The 14,276-nt window shown below is 40.0% G+C and overlaps 1 protein-coding gene across 3 annotated transcripts in view; it reads left to right on the top strand.

Moving 5' to 3' along the window:
- Nucleotides 1–40: 40 nt before the first annotated feature.
- Nucleotides 41–14,276, top strand: part of VGLL4 (vestigial like family member 4) — a 110,742-nt gene continuing 96,506 nt past the window's right edge. The window contains exons 1-3 of one of the 3 annotated variants that reach the window (XM_080386188.1): nucleotides 57–172; nucleotides 1,023–1,316; nucleotides 8,297–8,373. In XM_080386188.1, coding sequence (XP_080242314.1) covers nucleotides 1,288–1,316; nucleotides 8,297–8,373 — 106 coding nt within the window. In that variant the 5' untranslated portion in view covers nucleotides 57–172; nucleotides 1,023–1,287. Of the gene's footprint in view, nucleotides 173–1,022; nucleotides 1,317–8,296; nucleotides 8,374–14,276 lie in introns of those variants that run through there. The other 2 variants (XM_080386190.1, XR_013927926.1) reach the window with 2 other exon arrangements.

Below are 14,276 nucleotides of genomic sequence, written 5' to 3'. Positions count from 1 at the left end.
GGGGCCAGCGGCGCCGGGGCTCGCCGCGCCTGCTCCGCTCCGCTGCCGGGCTGCTGGCCCGGCAGTAAACAAACAGCCCTCCGCCCCCCGGCCCGCTCCCCTGCCCTGCCCTCCCCGCCCGCGGCCGCCGCCGCCCCAGCCACGCCGCCGTCGCCGGCCCGGGAGCACGCTGGTGAGTGAGCGGGGCAGCGGCCCCTGCGGCCGGGCGGGCCGGCGGCCGAGCGCGGAGCCCGGCTGGGAAGTCGGCGGCGGGAGGACGGGGACAGGTGGCCCCGGGCGGGGGTGGCCGGCCCCGCTGCCCCGGCGCTCGGGAGGCGCGGGGCGCTGCGGGGAGCGGCGGCGGGGCGGGGGAGCGGCGGCCCGGAGGCGCTGACAGGCGGGCGGTCGCCCTGGCGGGACGGGGCAGCCCCTGGGCGCTGCGGGACTTCCCCGGGCCGGCGGAGCCGAGCCTGCCCGGGGCGGGGGGAGCCGCGGCGGCCCGCGGGGCTGTGAGGGAAGGACGGCGGGGCCGGCCGGGCCCTTCCCGCGGGGCTGTGAAGGAAGGACGGCGGGGCCGGCCGGGCCCTTCCCGCGGGGCTGTGAGGGAAGGACGGCGGGGCCGGCCGGGCCCTTCCCCGCGGCCCGCCCGGGCCCGCTCTGCTGGCGGCGGACGGCGGGGCCGGCCCCGGCCCCGGGGCGTTCTGCCGGGGGAGGGCCGGCGGCCGCGGTCCCGGGCCCCGCCTGCCCGGGCGGCCGCGGGTGCCGCTGGCGGGGCCAGGTGCGCTGCCGGGGGACATCCCCACCGAAGCTCCTGGCGACAGGCGCGAGCGGCGAGCGCCTTGACTGCCATCTTACAGGCGCAGCTCGGCTCCGGTGGAGCGTCTTTCTTACAGAGAAACCCCTGGGATGTCATCGTAGCGGGGGCCCTGGGGTGAGATCTAGAATGAGTGCGAAGGGCGCTGTCTCTGCATCTAGTATATTCCCTTTTTCAATGGCGTTTTGTTTTGTTTTGTTTTTCCTTCTCTTTTAATTTAATCTTGCAGTGGATTTTCGGTCGGTTCGGTCAAGCTGGCTTTATGTTTCCCAGATGTAATCAGAAGTAATGAATTTTCTGAGTCGAGCTGGCTGCGGCGACACAAGCGCACCCAGTTTCTGGAGACGCGAGGAATGGGGATGTAACAGCCCTTCCCAGTGACACTTGAGACCCCGTGGAGCCAGGTCACTTCCCTCTCCCTCTGTTGGTGTTTCAGAATTATCAGGAATGAGAAATAATGGACAATTTTTAATGAAACTAAAGAGGACTAATTGATGAAGAGCTCCAGGGTTGCTCCTGCAGGGTAATTTTTCTGATTAGGTTTTCTGTAACTTTAGAATGGGGGGTGGTGGTGTTTAAAGAGCATTTCTCATAGAAGAACAAACTGTAGGCTGTGAAACCTGAGTGAAATTCTTGTTGCAGGCAGTGGTATTAAGAGCCCTTAAATCCAAAACTGTATAAAAATCTGGCAGCAATCTGCCTCTCCTGCCTTAATAATAGATCAACTTTTTTTTAAGGCTCTCCTCTAAACTTCTTGGCCTTTATTTGTATTTTCATGTCTGCGAACTTGTGAGGGTGTTTCTAAAGTAGAGTGTGTTTTGCTTAAATTCCCTACATCTCTCCTTCATCTCATTGATACACCAGTTACAGTCTTGATGTTTGGGATCAGGCTACAAGGCTTTTTGGGATCAGTTATAGGGGATTATCTTCAGTTAAGAATAAAACACAGATCTGGCCCATTAGACTCCTGGTAGAACCTGAGTGTCTGTGCTGTGCATTTTCATTGGTTTTTTTTTTAAGCAAACTACTGGAAACTGAAACAGTTGTTGGTGAATCACCAGCATCTCCAACACACGCTGTGGGGAATGGGGACAGGGTGTTTTCAGTGCGGGATGCCGTGCTGCTCGCCTGCCTTATCTCTGCTCAGTAACTATGCAGTGAGACCAGTGCTAGCTACCATGTAGCTTTTACACCCACTTTAGAGGAGGAATTAGGCCAGTCCCTAAGTGATGAGCACCCAGAAGTGGTGCTGCAAGGGGTAGATCTGACAGTCTGGTAGTATAAAACGTGGCTAGGAGCTAGAACAGGATGGAAAGTCATTGATACAGACCTTTGGGGCATGCTAACTGGAGAAGTGTGTTCACGTTATAAAACATCAGGAGGTTCTTGTTTCAGTATGTGTAGCTTTGATAACTAATACAATGTGGAGATGCTGAGAAGGTTAATTTGTTTTCATACATTTGAAAGTTTTCTATTATAAAAGGTAGTTTTGGTTCAGTTCTTTTTACTGTGGTTAGATGTTTCATAATATGTCTGCAGCAGAACGTGTAACATACAGGATGGAGTGAGTGATCTTGCAGATACAAGGCATGTTCATGTTAAATTTTTCCATCTTTCAATTTCTTATGTTTTTTACCTTTCAGTTCAAATACCATTGCTAATAGCTTTCTCTTTAGAATGTTACCTTGTTAAGGTAATTTCATGGATTTAAACAACAAGAAAGCAAAAAGCACAAGGTAAAATGCCAAAGCTTTGCTTTAAGCTTATAATTTTCTGCGTGATAAGTTAAATCATTAAGTTGTTTCTGCTTGAAGATTTGCCTGTTCAAACACATTTTCCACGGGCAAAACAAGCATGGTAAAAAAGCCCACCAAAGTACTGAATGAATTCATTAAAAAAAACCAAAACAAAAAAAACCAAAAAACCAAAAGGAAAAAAAGTGGTATTTCTGTGATTCCTTTGGCTAAGTATCTTGAACTGAACCTGAAGACTGTGAATTGTAAAGGCAGAAGGATGATCAGTGCTACATGGTAATCACAATCTAAACTGAGTGCTTACAGGTAATGTTTTGCATGGGCATCTCAACACTGGAGTTCTGTATCCACAAGTAGCAGCTCTGATCTAAGTGCAGTTGAAGGAATTTAAACGTATTGTGGCTACTGTGGGCACATAGTGCAATGTGCTTATGGTTATTCACAGTACAAATACGCTTTACTCCTATCTTAAAAAAATAAAAGATGTTGACCCAGTTTGCATCAAACTCCTGCTTTATCTTCCTTTCCTTGGTAGACGATAGATTGTGCTGCTAAGTTGTGTCTGGATTGCCTTTTTGGTGTAGCTTCCATAAAATCATCCAGAGTTTCTTTCTCTAGGTACTTCTGGTTATGAATTTGACTGGGAGGTGCTGTATTTGTGTCTTCCTAGATGTGAGCTGCTTTTGGCCTATTTGACCACGCTCTTCAATTAATCTTGTTTTCCCTACACTTGTGTTTGTCTACGTTACTTCAGTCCACGCTCTTGGCTGTTTCTCGAGGGTCTTGTTTTTGTCTCACTTTTTCATTGTTATAATGGGCTTTGTTTATTAATTCTCTTCTTCCTCCAACCTTCTCTCCGTGATTTCACCAGACATATGAATTCAAGTGCCAGATTTTTCTCTGCATCGTTGAATGGCTCAACCTTTCTCTCTCCTTGGCATCATGTAGGTGTCTATCTCTAGTTCACACTCAACAAGTTTGAGAGACCTCTTATTGGTGTCTGCTTTCAGATGTTTCTTATTAATGTGTTTGCAATGGCTCTGGGCAATGCTGCTATTCTGTTGGTCAGTCAGACCTGTAATCCAAGTATCTTCACGACTGTGACCTCTCTTTAGATCTTTATATCCAAACTAATGTCTAAATTATTCTGATTTTTCTTATCTGCACAGCGCGTGCGTTTTTTGTGCAGGCCTTTTGCTTTGATCACCCAACTTTTTCCTTGTTTCTGTCATCTAACTTGTTCCTTCATTTACTAATTAAGATCTGTTCTAGACAAAAGCCGTTATGTCTCCATAATGGAGACTACTGCCGCAAACATAATCTTTCATGTTTCTCCTTCACTTTCTGTCCCTTCACTTTCCTCACATTTAAAAAAAAAAATAAAGTTCTTCTCATTATTTCAAATCTTTCCTGACATAAGGCACTATGAATAATAATTTTTGTGGGATTGAATAAATGCCTTACTGTTCATGTTCAGTCTGTAGTTAGTGTCTGGTGCCGGTTTCTTTACTGCCTGTTTACTTAAGTTTCAAGCAAACAACTTTAGGGTTTTTCCCCACCTGCTTTCCCTGGTGCTTGGAAGGTGCTGTATAAATCCATGAAATCACTTTACTGTTCATTTTCAAAAGCTTTAATTTCTCTGTAGTCTTCAGAAACATGTTAACAGCCATTTGTGAAGCTGAGGGTACTCTGTGTGCAAGGAACTTGCAAAAGCTTGGAAAGGAGAGGGAAAATAATTCAACAAAAAAAAAACCAAAAATGTTTTTATTACACTAATAGTGTGTTCTTCAAATGTGCCTAAAAGAACTTACAAGTGGATCAGTGTTTAGTTACTTTGTTTCATTTAGTTTCATTCATTAGTAACTCTCAGACATTGTATCTTTATGGTTTACCTTCTATGTCTTTACTGTTTTTTCAGAATGTTTCTTCGCGCCAATGTAGGCAAGATGATAGGCTAGGGGAGTGTTGAGGGAAGCAATAACTGATGAATAAAATGTCTGAGTAAGATATTAAACTAACATTTGAAATTACGGTAGATAAAAATATCTTGAACGCTTGTTAAAGTGCCTTTGGCTTGTCTGTCTTTAACAGTTAAGATTTTGAAACAAGTAAGATGCTTAGGAAATTAGAACTATCCAGAGGAAGTGAAGTTTGTGGACTTGTATTTCACTAGTCACTTGTTTTCTCTTGTGAGATCTCAGTGTAGAGCAATATGTGCACATAAGCTAGAGTGTTGGGGTTTTATGGGGATACTTACAAAAATGCCGCTTTGGACTGGGTTGGTTTCTGCTGCATGGATGGGTTTCTGTGTCACACAGAGAATTAGCTGGCTTTTATTAGAAGTCTGCTTTTTAACTGCGTGTTTTTAAGAACCCTGGAAATTGAACTATTCTTTCATTTCTGAAAGGTGACTCCTTCGAGGATGATGACCGGGCTGTTCTCTGAAGGCTGCTTTGGAGAAGCTGTAGCAGTTGGTGTCCTTGCCGAGATAGAATTAGGCTTTTAAGCTTTGAGAAGATCTTAAGAGAAGATTCCTGTGGGCAACCTTTATTTCTTTCCCAAACTGTTATCCCTGACTTGTTAGATTAAAATATCCCTGTATCTATAAATTATATTGTTTGGAAAATAATCTAGAAGTTTATAGCTCCTTGAAGGTAAATTTTCGTAACTGTAAATGTGTTCAGGGTGTATAAAAAAAAAAATAAAAAAAAAAAATCACAGCATGTACGGTATTGCACCCTGGCATGTGTAGATCCCTGTGTTGACAGCATCCCTTCAAAGAAGCTCTTGAATGAACACATCATTCTTCACAAGACTTTAGCTATTAGGGAAACACTTCTTGCAGTTCACTCATGATATGAGCTTTAATAATATGCAAAGCTACAAAACTATATTGAAGGCAGTTTTAGTGAAGTTGGTTTTAAAGTGTCTAATTTCCTGAATAGAATTAAGACTTGGTTCCTGTTTCCTCCTCTCAGTAAGGAATTTTGTCACTGGCTAATTCTCTTACTAGGAGCACGTTCTGGAAAGGGATTGGGCATCTGCTATTCCTATTATTCAAATATTACTGAAAAACTTAAAGAAAACAGCAATTTGTTTTCAATAAAAGATATCTTAATATCCTTTGCATTGTTCTTTACCAAGAGGGTTTTTCTAAAGAATTGACCAAAAAGCTTTGTATTACTGTCTGAAATTTAGGACAAAGCTGGTTAGTACTTAATCATGGGTTAGCCATCAGTATGGTGTAGCAGCAGCATCTGATCAGACATATTTTAATCTTTTTTTCCAACTTAATTTTCACTCTGTTAGAGGAATTTGTGTGAGAGGGTCAGTAATCAGTAGTCTGGGGAGAAATAAAGTGCTGCAATTTAAACTCTAAGAAAACAAAAAGCAGGAAAAGAACCAAGCATCAAGGTCTAAGGGATCAAAGTGGACTGATGCTGAAGGCTTCTTTAGTGAACACTCTCTTTCAGAGCTTTGCTTTGATTTGGAAGAAAGTGTGGCCAAACGTGACACAAAGAAATATTTAATGAAAACAGGCTTAGTAAAATAAGAATCTGGGATCTTGTTTTCTAAAACCTGTTGCCCCACGTACACTGTTTTAAAATGAAAGAGTTAACTGATTTTATAAGTTTAGTTAGGATACTGTTCTTTGAGCAAAAGCTAATTCTGACAGGGAGGGAGAATTTGTGGTTTTATCCTCAAGCGCTATACTTAATTATTTCAAGTATGTCTCTTCTTCTTGCACACTTCTATGGAAACAAGAGTGAATTTAATTCTTTATCGAAAGTATATATTTTTAAACTTAAAAATACTTTAAGAATCCTTTTCCTTACGCTTTCAAATCTGTGATTAGTTTTAAAGTGTTTGACATTATTTAGGAAGAGGGAGGGAGGATAGCGAGGTTTATTATTTATAGTGCAAAGTCAAGGAAATTGCTTCCCAAACATATGCTTATTGTTAAGTCTATATACATGTGTTTGAGATTTCTGTAGTTGCCACTACCATTTTTTCTTTTTTTTTTTTTTTTTAAGATCATACTGTAAAGTAGGTTACAGTAAACAGTTCTTATGGCAGGATAGCATGCTAGTTTTGTGGGGAAAAACCCCAGCAAAATTGTTAGCAGTCCTGGGGTTTCTTTCTCCACTTGTTTTCTTAACAGTTCTGTCTATGCTGTTGCCACCTTATTTAAAAACACATATAAGCTGTTGGCTTTTCAACAAAAGCGTCTCGACAACATGTTATTCTCTTCTTTCCTTTCCCTTCCATATTTTTGGAACTTTATATTAGGAACTTGGTTTTTAGTTTTGAAGCCATTCGTGTGAAACTTTGACAGGCTTGTATGAGCTGTAACATGATGCGTTTTTTCAGGCGAGTCCGAGTGCTGAAATGTGTGTTTTTATGTGATGGGGTTCATTTTTCAAGTATGGGAATTGTGTTGTAAGCAGAGAAAAACAGGGCAAAGCAGCTACTGAGGTGTGATTATGATTATACAAGTTATGCTGTTCTGTCTGTGTCATTATATATACGCGTGCCCAGTGTTTCACTAGATGTTCATGAGTATGAAAATGTCTTAATGGCTTATAAGCTTTGGATGATTCTACTTTGGGCATGGGAGAGTGTGGGGTGCAAGTTTATTGAATATGGATCTCGAGCAATCTTACGCTCATGCCGAGCCAGCTGTCATCTTGACTTCAGACGAGTCACATCTTTGGGTATTGTCTCAAATAGCTATTTATTGGGGTGGAAGGCCGATATGTGGGAGGCCAAACTGCTTACAACATGTAGCAGATGACCCTGTTGCAACTGTTGTGGTTTAACCCCAGCCAGCAACTACACACTGCACAGCCGCTCACTCACTCTCCCCGCCTCAGCGGGATGAGGGAGAAAATTGGAAGAGTAAAAGTGAGAAAACTCGTGGGTTGAGATAAAGACAGTTTAATGGGATAGAAAAAGAAGAAAGTAATAATAATGATAAAGGAATTAGAACAGATAAAAATGGTAAAGGAATTAGAACAGATAAAACAAGTGATGCACAATGCAATTGCTTACCACTTGCTGACAGATGCCCAGTCAGTTCCCAAGCGGCGGCCCCTGGGCAGCTTTCCCCCCAGTTCCTACGCTAAGCATGATGTCCTATGGTATGGAATAGCCCTTTGGTCAGTTGGGATCAGCTGTCCTGGCTGTGCCCCCTGCCAGCTTCTTGTGCCCTTCCCCCCCCCCCCCAGCCTACTTGCTGGTTGGGGCGGTGTAAGAAGCTGAGAAGTCCTTGACTTGGCTGTTGCTAAGTAGTGTTTATACTAAAACCATCAGTGTGTTAGCAACATCATTCTCATCCTAAATCCAAAGCATAGCACTGCTCCGGATTCTAGGAAGAAAATTAGCTCTGGCCCAGCTGAAACCAGGACACAACGTACATGAGCAGTGGTCATCAGCTTCAGTCAAGTACTTGAGAATTTGGTCTTCTGATTTGTTTTGGATGAGTAGTTGGTGGGAAAGCTAATTCCAGCATTTCCTTGTTTTCAGCACTGAGTTTTAGCAAATCCTGTGCTAGTAGAACATGCAAAGAGCAGCAGAAACCTGTTTTTTTTTTTTTATTCTTTCTGCTGTGGTGCTCTTCTTGTTCATTACTACTTCCTCCTGTTAAACCTGATGTGTGTATGCTGTGAACAAGGGGCATACCACTGCGTATGTTGTGGTAAGGGCTCTGTGAGTTTACTCGTTGAAACTTTGGCTCTGAATTTTCCAGGATCCAGAGAGGAATGGAGACTCCATTGGATGTTTTGTCGAGAGCAGCATCTCTAGTACATGCTGATGATGAGAAACGTAAGTCTGAAATTTAGTTCTCTGCTTTGCTGGATATAGATGCTTTGTGTTTGCACTATATATCAGCCTAGATGCTAGCTTTATCAATCTTTGCATTTTACTCAGTCTAAGACATATAGAAAAATGTCTTCAGAAGCCCTTCAAAAGTAGTCTTCCTCATGTGCAAAACCAATAAGTTGCATTTAAGTTGGTTAGTACACAAGAGAGAATCATTTCTGTTTATTTTGGAAAGGTACTTACGTCATATGAAGTGCCCCTCTTTTCCCAATTGCATTTGCACTGGTACTGGACAAAAAGTTGCAACGAAACTGCTGTCAAACTAGGGACAATTTGAGAACTCACACTCCCTAGTATCTCATTGAAGAACATGTAACTGGGTGGGCATGAGTGGGTTGCAAAGATTCCTTCACAGTTCATGAAAATTAAGAGGTAGACTGTTACCGTTAGTAACAAGCGCTCAATTTTCCTTTCGCTGCCACTAAAAGGTGAGTACAGGATTTTAACATAGCAAATGATTCAGCTGCAGGTAGAGAGGCTCATGTTTCCAATCATATGGGAAATATTTTTGCTTTTAACATTCACGATAAGCATTTAAGGTGGGTTAACTAATGTTAGAACAGTATTTTCAGCTCTGTCAACTTTCAGTGTAGATCAGACTATTTATTGCCTGCATGCTTAGCAATACGTGTCTTTGTCAGGTTTTTTTTCTGAGTGGTGTAAGCACTCAGGAAGTGTATGCATCTTGGGTATCAACCTGAATAGGTGCTAACTAGAAAAATGGTATTTTGGATTTCAAACTGCTCTTGTGTGTAGCCTCTGTGCATAAACTCATCTTTTAAGATGAATTCAGCTTTTCTTCTTTTGGTCTTTGTTCTGTTTTTCTGTATATACTTTTCAAAAAGTAATTGCCTTGACAGAATTGATTTACTACTGTTGATAATCAACTTACTGAAGTAATTGCAAAGTAAACAATCACAATGTATTTGGACAGGCAGTCCCAAATAGGCAAGATAACAGTAGCTTGCTCTTTCAGAAGTTTGTAAAATGAAGGTTTTATACCTTGATGGGCTCTTTGATATTACTGGCTCTTAGCTTTATAGTAGATATTGGTTTTGCTGTTCTTTCATGTTCACCTTGCTACTGCCTATGTACCAGGTTTTTACTGATCCCACTGTAGAAAGATGATGGTTTTGATTGCTACAGTTATTGACCATTACTGGTAAAATGAACAGCAGTGGAAATCCTTGAGGAAATAATTTCAGCTGTGATTTTGACCTGGGGGATTCCTCTTGTAAACTAATATATATTTGTAGAAAAAACAAAAGCTTAAACTGTTTTCTCTTGATTGCTTTTCTAAAAAATATATTTTGAGTATGTATTCTCAGCGTTCTTAATCTTAAATGCATTCTTTTTGGTTAACTATTGCCTAAGACTCTAGCTCAATTTTGAGTTCCACCAAGTAGTAATGTTGGGCTGGATTTAGAGAATCCAGAGGAAGTCTGATTCAGTGCAACTTGCATGTGAGGAAGCTGATATGTATCTGGTTCTAATTTACATTCTTTTAGTCTTACCACTTAAACTTAATTAGATTTATGCCACTCTGCAGCTTCTAACTTATGCTGTCTCTGAGTTTGTCCTGTTGTTGTGTGTATTGTACACAGAGAATGCTGTAGTATGAAAAGCTGCTAAAAGGAAGAAATAAGTAGTCCAGACTAGTCACTGAACTTGCACTTTTTTTGTGTCAGCTTTTGTGGAAATGGCATCAGCCAGGCTTCACTCTGCATTGCAGAGGAGGCTAACAGCTCAAAGTTAGTATTAATCTTGAATTTAACAATTATCCTTGAGCTTTCCATTGAAGTGCCCGGCATGCCGCTCTTGGGGTTCTAGCAGAGGTCCTCTCTGTATTTCTGTATCCTCTATCCACTCTGTCTAACAAAATTATACGTAAGTTTCTAATACTCCAGTCATGACCAGGAGTGCCATAATTGCTTTTTGTTGTTGGGTTTTTGTCTCTAAATCAGATTACTTTCAGATACTCAGTATCTGAACAAAACAGTGGATTTTTTTCAGTGATGTTATTTGTTTTTAAGTAATATATACAGGTAATTTTATTATTGATTCATTAAAAAAAATAATCCAATGGGTTATTTTTGACACTTCTAATGATATCATGAAGTTTCCTGCTTCCAAAGTTCTGAATAAGCATTTCAGATTAATTTCGTTTTTGAAATATTTCTGACACTGAGTTTTTTATTTTTGTGCTGGAATACAAATTTGTCTAATAAGTAACTCCTGATGCCTTTTGTGCATTTTATGGTCAAAATTTTATGCTATTTTTTTGAATAGAGAGCAAAGGAAAGGTAGCTATATGCTATCCTGACATGACAATGCCACCAAGTAACTAGTGGTTAGATTGCACTTGTGAAACAATAAATAAAACTAGTGAAAAAATAAGTTGAATCATCTTAAGAAGTATTTGTCAATTGTTCTCATCTAAGCTATACGCCATGTAAGATTTGAAAACTGTTAATTTGCCACTTTAAAGATCATTTTAAGCAATTAAGATGCCCATTTTAACTATAATATCTCAAAATTATTCCTCTTCAAAGTAGTTAACGATTACAGTTTTTATAAGAAAAGTAAATGTAGTCTCTAACACTTCTCTGTCATCTAGTGTGAGTGCATAATGCATATAAAATATTTTTTGAAGTTTGCATTTGCTGCTACACAAGGTACAAAGCTAGCTGAAGTTGTTAGTGGTCTCTTATTCATACGTATCAATAATTTTCCCTACTTCTTTTTCTGAAGGTGTTAGTGCTATTTGTACACAAACTCTTGATCCTCTTGCAGACATCTTAAATTGCAAACTTTCGCACCCTGATATGCTTTCATCCCATCTCAACCACAACTTCAAACTAATTTATATAAATCAGCAGCTTTCGAGTGCGTTTACTGAATCCAAGCAGTGCAAATACAGGTTCTTGTTAAAAAACAAGGTGTATTTCCTGAAGTTGGTAGGTATTTAATTATTCTTGTTTATCTGGGTGTATTCGGAAGAGGAACATTACCAGTATTTATGAATTTAGTTCATTCTAACATGAAGGATCCTCTTATCTCTGCAGGCACTCACTGCAGTGACAAGTAATATAGAAGTGTCTTAGTGTACATACAAATCACACTGTTTAAAACAAATACATTTAAACTTCCCAGCACTTAAAGAAATGAATGAGACATACACCCATGTAGATTTCCCAGAATGGTTATTGGTTTCTTAAACAAATGTGTCCTCGAGGGTTTTTTTGGTTTGGTGGTTTGGTTTTGGTTTTTTTTTTTTGGTTTTTTTTTTTTTGCAGCTGCAGCTATGTCAATAAGAAAGGTTGACCTTCATTAGTATGTTAGCACTATTTATTGCTTTTATTCGCATCTCTGTTTTATTTCATGAACTCTACTATATACTGTATTTCAACAGCTCCCAGTCTAAATAATTCTGCACTTGTTATCAAAGAAAATTTATGAAACTCTTTTGGTTAACTACTGTGTCATGCAAATGAGTAATTATTGAGAAGAAACGATTACTGTAATTTTGTATTTGTAACTATTAGCTCTGTGATGTGAGCAATTATTTAAGCTTATGGCATACTGGATCTGTGCTTAAAAAAACCTAAACAAAACAAGCTGAACAAAAGAAGACAGACACTCCTTCGGAGGTGATAACAGTTAAAGGAGAAGAGAAAGATATTGCCTAATGGAGTTCATTGTTTACTTCTTGTCCAAACTTGGCCTTCCATTTCAGTGGAAGGAAAGCATACAATGATGTAATTATTAGCCAGTCCTCTCGAAGGCTTGCCACTAATGGCTTACTTGTCAATAGTGAAGGGAAAGGCTATAGGAAGTCTGCACTGTTTACGAGCAGCTGTTCAGTGCCAGGCTAGGTAATGTGCAACTATTTTATCTGTAAGTGGCATCTGTAAGGTTTTGCCAGGTTTTTTTCAGTGCTTCAGAAGTGGGCTCTGTATGAAGTGAACATCTGTAAGATCTGTGTACGTATGCTGCCTTTTTAACGTTATTGTGGCCGGAAGCCTTACCCAATATTGGCTGTTGTACAGTTGCAAAAATCAAGTTTACAATGAGATGCTTGATATGACTCATTACTCTTCTGTTCCTCTTCTTTTGCTATACAATTCTTCCTGAGGTTGTACTGATTTCTCATATGTTCAGGATTTTAGCTGGCTATTTTTAGAAGACCACAGTATAAGCTGGTAGTATTTAAGTAAAGACAAAGAATTACTGAAAATACAGTTTTTCTTCCCATACTTGTGTTGAACAGCAAGTGTTCAAACATTACGAAGAGTTATAATTTTGTGTTTATCTCATATAAAAATAAGGATTTGTGAACTTGTCTTTCAGTTATAAACAGTGTTTTAAAAGCATAATCCTGTAACTGAGAAAATAGTGAAGGAAAATGCTGATAAGGACTTGCACTTGCAGAATGTGTTGAAAGCACTGTGTACTCAGCCTGTGCTGATTTTATAGTAACACTTAACTTACACTTCCCTCTAATATGCAAGTTCATTTCAAGAATATGGGAATGAATGAGAAAAAACATGTTGTTTCTCACTCTCTCAGGGTATTATAGTGAAAAGTCTGTTGCTGGCAAACAAGAAAATATACTTCCGCAAGGAAATGAAAGGTTTGGAAACAGCTAATAAATGGCACAATAAAGTCCTGGGTAATAGCTTTGCATTCTAATGCCTTGTACCAGAGCCATACCTACTGAATTGTGTTGAATTTGTTTTTTTTTAAATTTAATTGAATTGAACTACGTTTTTAAAAACTAATACAGGACTACATTATTAAAAAAAAAAAGTGATCTTTGATCAAGCCATGCTTCTTGCACATGTGCCATCGGTTGCATGTGTCATCCTTGTACGCATGGAAGCCTGTAACTGCTATTCCTCACTTCTTGCCTGTGAACACTCTTACTGTTTGGCAACAGCTTCTTTTATGTGGTTTAGTTTAATCCACTTCAGATAACTAAGCTAGACCATACAGTTGATATTTCTAGTACGAAGAATTACTGTGCTTTAAAATCCCTGCCCTAATCAACTTTGTAATAAAATCCTCATTGTAGACAAGACCTACAAATCAATTTTTACTGTTCTTCCTTCGTATCAATCAGTCCAGTTAGGAGAATTACCATCTCATAATTAGTAAATTTACAATGATTAGTTGTTTTGGATAGCTGATCCTGAAAAAGATACTACTTTAAGGCTAAGTTGAGAACAATGCATTATTTTTTAACACTCTTGATGAGGATGATGACTCTGTAAGCTTATTGTCTTTAAATACAAAACAAGCGATATTTGTAGTAGAGTTAGACCTGAATGTTGATGTTCATGTTGAAGATATTAATGATAAAATATTTCTAGCATCACCAGGACTTCTCACCTACACTACTATTTGTTTTGTAAATTTATAGCAAATTATGGGCAGTGAGCCTAAGGCAGGTTTTAATATCAATGTTTGCAGAAGTGTAAATAGCTTCCATCCTATTGTGTAAACACTTAAATCAGCATTTTATTATTATAAAAAATATTTAAGATCCTGCAGGTTTTTTGACTGACTAAAAGTGAGGAATTGCATGGAGCTTGCTGTATGAATGTAATTAGTACAAAGAGAGCCTCAGCGATCAGTTGCGTTTGAGGTTTGCTTGAGGGGGGATGGTTCTAAAGATTCATCTGCTTCAGTAAAATGGGCAACAGCAATAGCACTTTTACACAGAAGTGTAATACCATCGTCTTGTCTTGTGACTTGCCGTTTGTATTTCGGACATATATGTGTGAATGAAAATAGCAAATCTTGTAACAAAGAAATAAATGGAGGAAGTCTTAGCTGCATGCTGT

This window comes from Falco punctatus, assembly GCF_963210335.1.
Source record: "Falco punctatus genome assembly, chromosome: 4".
Lineage (NCBI taxonomy): Eukaryota > Metazoa > Chordata > Aves > Falconiformes > Falconidae > Falco > Falco punctatus.
Note: the sequence above shows the minus strand (reverse complement) of the source record. Positions and strands in the feature narration are given on the sequence as shown.